Source organism: Melampsora larici-populina (assembly GCF_000204055.1).
Source record: "Melampsora larici-populina 98AG31 unplaced genomic scaffold MELLAscaffold_92, whole genome shotgun sequence".
NCBI classification, from domain to species: Eukaryota; Fungi; Basidiomycota; class Pucciniomycetes; order Pucciniales; family Melampsoraceae; genus Melampsora; species Melampsora laricis-populina.
In genome coordinates this window covers 231,855-239,024 of record NW_006768856.1, presented here as the reverse complement: position 1 = coordinate 239,024, position 7,170 = coordinate 231,855, and the positions used below count along the sequence as shown (strand labels likewise).

Sequence of the window (7,170 nt, the reverse complement as noted above, 5' to 3'; positions counted from 1 at the left end):
AAAATCATCATCATCGTACCAATGGAAACTCTCAAATATTTACAAATGATCGGATGCAGGATAAGTTGATTCACAGTTCTCACATTTCCATTCATCATCATAACATTTTCTTACTACACCTTTCAGTAGGACGAGTAGGATAAGATCCTTTTTTATATTTCAAAAAAAAGGGGCTCTTAAATTGAAATAACCTTTAAATTGAAATAACCTCCTTTTTCACAAAGGTTTGGTAACATCAAGACTCGTGCAAACATACCAATATTTGTATTGACTGCTCCCAATATGCTCAGCAAAATAACCTATACAGATGAAGGCATATATATCATTGCGAAGATCTTAGACTATTACAAATAGACTGAATCTTGCTCGGAGAGAGAAGTGGAGAATAAATGATTGATTTTCATAAGGCCTGTAAGTAAGCTTTGTGAAAAGCTGGATCTTTAGTCATGTAGGCAAGACACGATCTTTAAAGAACCTTAGCGAAATGAGAAAGTAAAAAAAAAACAAAAAGAACTTTGTAAAAGTTCGCTCTTTAGTCATGTAGACGAGACACGATCTTTGAAAACATTTAGAGAAATAAGACGAGACATAAAAACCAAACCAAAATGAAAACACTGTTCTTTAGTCAAGTAGACAGGACTCGATCTTTAAAGAACCTTTGAGAAAACGAGAGAAAAGCAAAGACTTTTGAGCATAAATTTGATTGGTCCACATGATAAGGTTATAATTTAGTTTTCAAACTTTCAAGAAATTTTGGAACCGCTTTCCAAATGTCATCCGCTTGGGCAAAGGGTATACCCATACCATGCAAAGCTTGAATTGAGTACGTTTGCCGGTCCAGTAGTCGACCAAAGTCTTCAATGCCTTCATTTTGCAATACATCGCGGGTCTTCTTCATGCTTTCATGAATCCCAGCAAAAGACAAGAATTGATCAAAAGGTGGGTACTCGATATTTGGAGGAGGAGATAAACGAGAATTTTGGACAAGAGGTGACCCGTTCGATGGGGGTAAAGCCGGTGGGTTCATCGTGATGGGAGTGGTGAAAGGGCTGAGTCCAGGTAATGCAGGGCTGGGAAAACCTTGACCGTAGTAGTTATGGTGAATAACTGTCCCAGCGGAATTCGAAGGGGCCTGGTTTGGATTGGGTTTGTTGCGACGATCACGTAGACCTAGAAGTTCCGCCTTCTCCTCTTTGTAGTGTGACGCATGGACCCATTTGAAGTCAGGTCGCGCCATTGGAGGGTTAACCTCGTCAACACCAGGTACGCCTTCAGCCTGCCATTGTAAAATGAGTCAGTGAAATGGAAGCCAAATGAGAAAGATGGTCAAGAAAGAATTGAATCTCACCCAGTCATTAGCCCAAGTTCGGATGCGAGAGGTATTGAGAAGTAAAACTTGTGTTGGGTCTTTAGGATTGATTGCTGTTGCCACATTCTCACCCGACTTGAAAGCTTTTTCGAAGCGGGTCATCAGAATCTTGTACTTCTTTTCAGCCGGAGTGAGAGCGTCAGACTACAGCAGGAAATAATCGAGGTCAAAAAACTTTTCATAAGTGAGAAACACCACATGAGAGAGGGCTTACCCCATCGGACTCAGACCCGTCCTCATCATCAGATGGGTCAGAAAGAGAATTCCCACCTGAGGCCCTGAGAGAACTCGCTAAAGATTGATTCGAGTCCTCATTTGTTTTGGGATTTGGGTGCACGATCTTGATACCAACAGTGGCATTTGAAGGGGCAGCGAGGACAGCATGAACGAATTGGCCGAAAGTGATGTCGTCAGTGAGGTAAACACGAAACTTAGTAGTCTTGCGATCGGTGCCATGAATAAAACCTTGAATGGCTAAGGTTCCACCCTTTTCGGCGGCAACTAGTGCTTCAGAAATCCCCCTGAGCCGATCATTACAGGCATTGAACACTTTAAATCGCCAGTCGCTCCAGCTGAAAGATCCGACAGGTAACTTGGAGTACGTCGGGACCAGAGGTTTGTAGTTCCTCCATTGAGGTTTAACAGGCTTCAGACCAACCTTTGAAGCCCGCCCGCGAGCTTTCTTAGTGCGTCCCGCAACTGAGTCAATTTCCGGAACTTTGCGTTGATAGACATTGAACGTGATCTCAAAAACTCGATGAGGAAGTTGTCCAGGTTGGGCCATAGGTGGTTCAGGAATATTGAAAGGTCCCTTTGTTGGAAGACCGTCTAAGATCGAGTCCGCGTCCGCAAGAGGAAGGTCGTCCGAGGTATCATCATGAAAGGCTAAGATAAATCTATAGTGAGCACAGGGAACTTATGAAAGAAAAAGAGAAGAACAACATACCTGCACACCCGGTAGACCCATGACCACGCCCTTCATCATCATCATCATCAATGACCAGAGTAGTCGGACCAGAGGTGGATTTTGAAGTCATCGGTTTGGAAGTGTCAGAGTGTGAAAGGTGAGACTGGAGGATAGTAGGTGATCCGAGGCTTTTGAGGACTAATTGGGCGTCTGACGAAAGATTTGGCATGAAATTTGTGTTTTTGTAGGCTGATTGATAAGGAAGGGAGGGTACAGGGACCCAAGTTGAGGATCGTTGTATCATGGCCATCGGGTTTTGGGCAGGTGACACGCTGTGACTCCAATCAAGAGTATCAGTGCTGCTCATGCTCGAGAAAGTACCCGAATGTTGGGTTGGTAGCTGGGGAGCGTTGGAAAGAGGCGCAGGGTATGGCATATACCGCTTGATCGGGCTACCTGGAGGTCTAAACCTGAGTAAGAAAGTTGATCATCAGCAAACACGTCGAAAGAGGATAAACAAACAGCAACATGGCTCACCCCGTTGTACCGGGCATAGAGCTCTGTGGCTGGTTCATTTCAGTCCGGTTCAAGAGAGATGGTGTGCGAGTCGGTCCGTTGGGGCTGATAGGCCTATTGGACATGTCTTGCCTGTGAAGTATGAAAAGAAACCAAAAACATCAGCATATACCGCAGGTACAATGGTTACGAGATTTAACTCACAGTGGGTGATTTTGAACACGACGATGGACCATTTTTGAACACGATGTACAAGTAACCACCAAATAATAAAGAAATAAATTGAGAACGAAATCAAGAGATGGAGTGTTGAGAGAAAGAAATGAGCACGATGGCGGGCTTTTTAAACGTTGGGTGGTGCAGGTGGAGGCCTGTCGAAGATGAAACTGAGTACAGGAGGCCAATGATCTTTCGACCAAAGATCTGACGGTCCAAACCATCATTGACACCATATTTGAAACAGATCTATGTGAGTGGAGGCTGAATTACATTCCTTCAACGTATTGTGATAGCAGTCGAGAAGCTAAATGGTGCAGTGTGGGAGTGGATGAAAAGGAGCCTAATGAGAGCGATAGGATCCTATAGAAATTGTTCTACAACCGGGTGATGAAGCGAGAGGAGATGTTGAGGTACAAAACGGTGTTTTTGAACTGGATTTCAATGAGTGAAGGCTGGAGTAGAATGCTTTATGGCGTGTGACAAGCTAAAAGGTGAGGATGGGGTTTGGTCGAGGTGCAAAAGTTGAATGGGAGCTGTGCCTATAGATTTTGTTATAGAGCCGGTTGATGAACCGAGGGGAACTGTTGAGGTCCAAATGGATGTTTTTGAACAAGATGTCGATATCAATGATGTAAGGCCGTAGTAGATTTCATTCAGTATAGTGTGTGAGAAGCTAAAAGGTGAGCGGTGAGGTCGGTCGGTCGAGGTGCCAAAGGCCAAAGCCGGTTCCTATGAAAGTCGTAGCGGGTGAAGTGAAGGAGGAGGTGATCGTATTGCATTCGACTTTCGCTGGTATGAGAACCGTGGTGAATGGAGGAGCGAATGGCGAGTGGAAGCGGTTCCCATACGACGAAATGGAGCTGAATGGAGCTGTAGTACTGTAGCACCGGGTAATGAAACGGGTGGAGGGTTGGGAGGGTTAGGGGTTAGATATCCCTAAAGTGCTATATTGGCTGTTTTAGCTCCCGTGGCCGGAGGTGAGCTATACAGCCAATACAGCGCTGTATCTAGTGTAGAAACCTTCAGTGCAAAAAAAAAAAAAAACGAACAGGACACGAATTTCCTGAACAGCTGTAAGAAAAGTTTACAATAAATTCCCCGCCAATCCGCTCGAGTGTTGCGGGAAAAATTGAGCAAGGTTTTGTAAATTGACTGTAAGTACAACACGTGGAAAAAATCCTAAAAATCGCCATGTTTATGAATCAATGATCATCAATTCATCAATCGTTTCGTAAACAATTTTATAAAAGCTTTTCATTCACTATATTTGTACAAACTTATGTACTTCAGATTCCATGTGGGATACTGATCTCCATCAACTATATACTATACTAATTTTAACTCAACAAACTCCCTAGCTGTGCGCTCCAGCCTCCAAGCGTGCGAGAAACAGCGAGAGACTTTGTTGAGCTTAATATTAATTACTATCGCGTGACTGGAGAGGGTTTGAACTTTGCAGAGTCTACATCGTCACTACCTTGAGAACAATCGAGGCCTTATCAGCCTCAACTTCAAAATCCTTTCGATCGATAACATGAGCCGGCCTTAATCATCCTTCACGCATCCATAATGTTATCATCAGAAGAGACAAAGCTCATAGACCGTGTCCTCTCCATTCCTAGATCTCAAAATCCGTACCTGGCCGCTTCAGTTTACTTGAAAGAGGCTGTAGACGTGAGTGATTTCTTTTTGACCAGAGTTTTGTTTGGTTTTGGCCACACACCAATTCACATGTATTCGCACCATCGATGATTCAGACACCAAAATTGAACCCATGGGCGCGTCATTTGCTAACAGCTTGCCTATTTGCGTACTTTATGTAAGCACAAATCTCTCTGATCAATAATATCCCGTACTTTTACTTACATTTGGTCAATTTTAGTATGTATATACAATGTTTTCACTTGATATATATCAGAGTGAAGACCAAGACCTTTAGACTCTTTCAGACCACAGAGCGTAAGTAGTGATGAGATCCAAGTTGAATGCTACCTACCTATATGCATCTTATTGACTATCCATGCTGTACAATTCTGTGATCCACAACACCAAAAGGTAAGTTTGATCGTTTATAAATACATCTAGATAGATGTTTTACTGACTTACTATATCACCACTCAGTTGGACTCATACGTTTAGACGTGCCAAATGTTTCCGGGCTGGTGTACTTTCTGTTCTGCCCTCGTAAGCGATTGTCTATTCGTATTGGAGATCGCGTTTCATTTTGAAAGCGTAGGTCAAGAAGCTGATTGATTTTTAAATAGTGGTAATTGCCGACTTGATCTTACAGCTCGAATATGAAAAAGGTCATCGAGATCTGGGAGGGAGAATCGCATTACTTGGTTGTAAATTCTTAGTATTACTAACATGCTCATGGTTAGGATTTCTTTTTAAATTCTGAACAATCAGATATCAAAACTAAATCAAATGTTTGTTTGTTTGTAGGTGTAGGTGAACTCTGATCTATATGCCATCTACAACCAATTCAAAGAGCTCATGTTCGCCTTTTCTTCTCATCGCTGTAGGTTTTCTCTGGGTCTGTGCTTGTCAATGCATTGCCTCAATGTGGGGAGAATCAGCTTCTTGGTCTCGGGCAGTACAATCTCGTCGCAGAGTTCGATTTCCTCCCATACTTCGATGGATGTTGAACATTAGCTTTGTGACCGTTTCACTAGCGCCAGTATGTACGCGTCATATCTCGATATCATATTCCGATTTCCAACCAACCATGATGCGGTTATTGATAAGGATACATTCTTTAGTACCGATGGTCTGGTCTCTTACTAGGAACGATATGCTTTTTAATCGTTCAAAAGAAATTACACAAACGATGAGAAACACATTGCATTCTGTGGCCCCTAGCTATGACCCCAAGACATATACTCCGGTCCAGGTTTTGCAGCTGTTGGCGCCTGCCGCGGAATTAGTGGAGATTAGGGTGAGCTAAGCGGCAATGATCTGCTTAAAATTGATTACAACCTATTTATAACTTGTGCTTTCATAGGATGATATCGCGAGAATGTTTAGGGTGGCCATCATAACTGCACTGGTTGACTTGTCTTTATTGAGTATTGTGAGTACAATGTTATTGTGACGCTTCCATTAATTATATGTCTATGAATCTTGATGAGCTTAATCAATCGTTTGTATCAATGACCATCGTGATAGCTTTACGCTCCATTGATCTATGCTACCCTAAAAGTGTTACGAAAACGAAGCAGAGAGCTTCGTTTTACTTTTGCGACTGCTACAGCTGATAAAGCCGATCAATTTGCCCACATCAAAGCCCGCCTTGAGGAAGAGCATAGTACGATTGTACATCATGCTTGGTCGGCTTATATCACCACAGTTAGCTTTATACCGGTTTTGGCCTGGCTGGTGGGTATTCTAGTGACGTATGAACTTATAAATTTATCAAACTGATTCCGTCCTCTCAATCACTTCAAAAGTTCACATACAAGGATCCTAGTTTTGTTCAAAGTAAGAATTGGTACACGATTTTACTGATTGTGAGTTACAAATTTGACTGATGATAGATTGAGAAGTGTTAATGAGAGGCCTGATCATCTATCAAATTATCATCAGGGATTACATGTGCCGTTTGCCATCAGTGGAAATGTGTACGTGACTTTATATGCGATGATTGCCATGATAGTGATTTTACTTGCCTATCAACTGACAATGTTTTCGACGTGAAATAAACGCATCTCAAATAGCATTGAACTCATTCTGAACCTTCAAGCAAGAAGACTACTCAAGACCTATCAAGCACGTGAAAGGATCTGCAATAAGAGTTCTTGCGATAAGGGTTCTTCAATTTAATTCTTTTTTGTCTCTTCATGATCCTTTATCTAACTCAAAGAAGTTATTGTTTTGGTTCTTTTCATTAAAAAAAGGCAGCCTTGTTCATGTTCTTCCATGTTCTTACATATCTGATGGTAGAGATTCCTACCCAATCTTTACGATTCACTCATTCATTATAATCACTATTTAAGGAAGCAAAGCTCTTGAATTCGAATTGATCGTTTTTTCTATGAAATCACTCTTATGTTATATCCACAAGAATCAATGAAATCTGAGATTGAAATGCACATCTGAGTATAAATCACGTCCAGTATCATCAATTTATGATAAAGACATCAATCTCAAAATCCCAAAG

General features: G+C 42.0%; 2 protein-coding genes across 2 annotated transcripts; one reads left to right on the top strand and one right to left on the bottom strand.

Moving 5' to 3' along the window:
- Window positions 1–2,254: 2,254 nt before the first annotated feature.
- MELLADRAFT_113728 (uncharacterized protein) lies at window positions 2,255–3,028 on the bottom strand (the record flags this gene model as incomplete). The annotated part of the gene is made up of 4 exons (XM_007418451.1): window positions 2,255–2,265; window positions 2,316–2,746; window positions 2,814–2,924; window positions 2,997–3,028. The coding sequence occupies 4 exons, from the start codon at window positions 3,026–3,028 to the stop codon at window positions 2,255–2,257; spliced, it is 585 nt and encodes a 194-aa protein (XP_007418513.1).
- Window positions 3,029–5,031: 2,003 nt separating this feature from the next.
- MELLADRAFT_69473 (uncharacterized protein) lies at window positions 5,032–6,434 on the top strand (the record flags this gene model as incomplete). The annotated part of the gene is made up of 8 exons (XM_007418426.1): window positions 5,032–5,066; window positions 5,133–5,195; window positions 5,302–5,356; window positions 5,393–5,458; window positions 5,687–5,691; window positions 5,799–5,949; window positions 6,016–6,084; window positions 6,180–6,434. 8 exons carry the CDS (start codon window positions 5,032–5,034, stop codon window positions 6,432–6,434), a joined length of 699 nt encoding a protein of 232 aa, XP_007418488.1.
- Window positions 6,435–7,170: the final 736 nt, after the last annotated feature.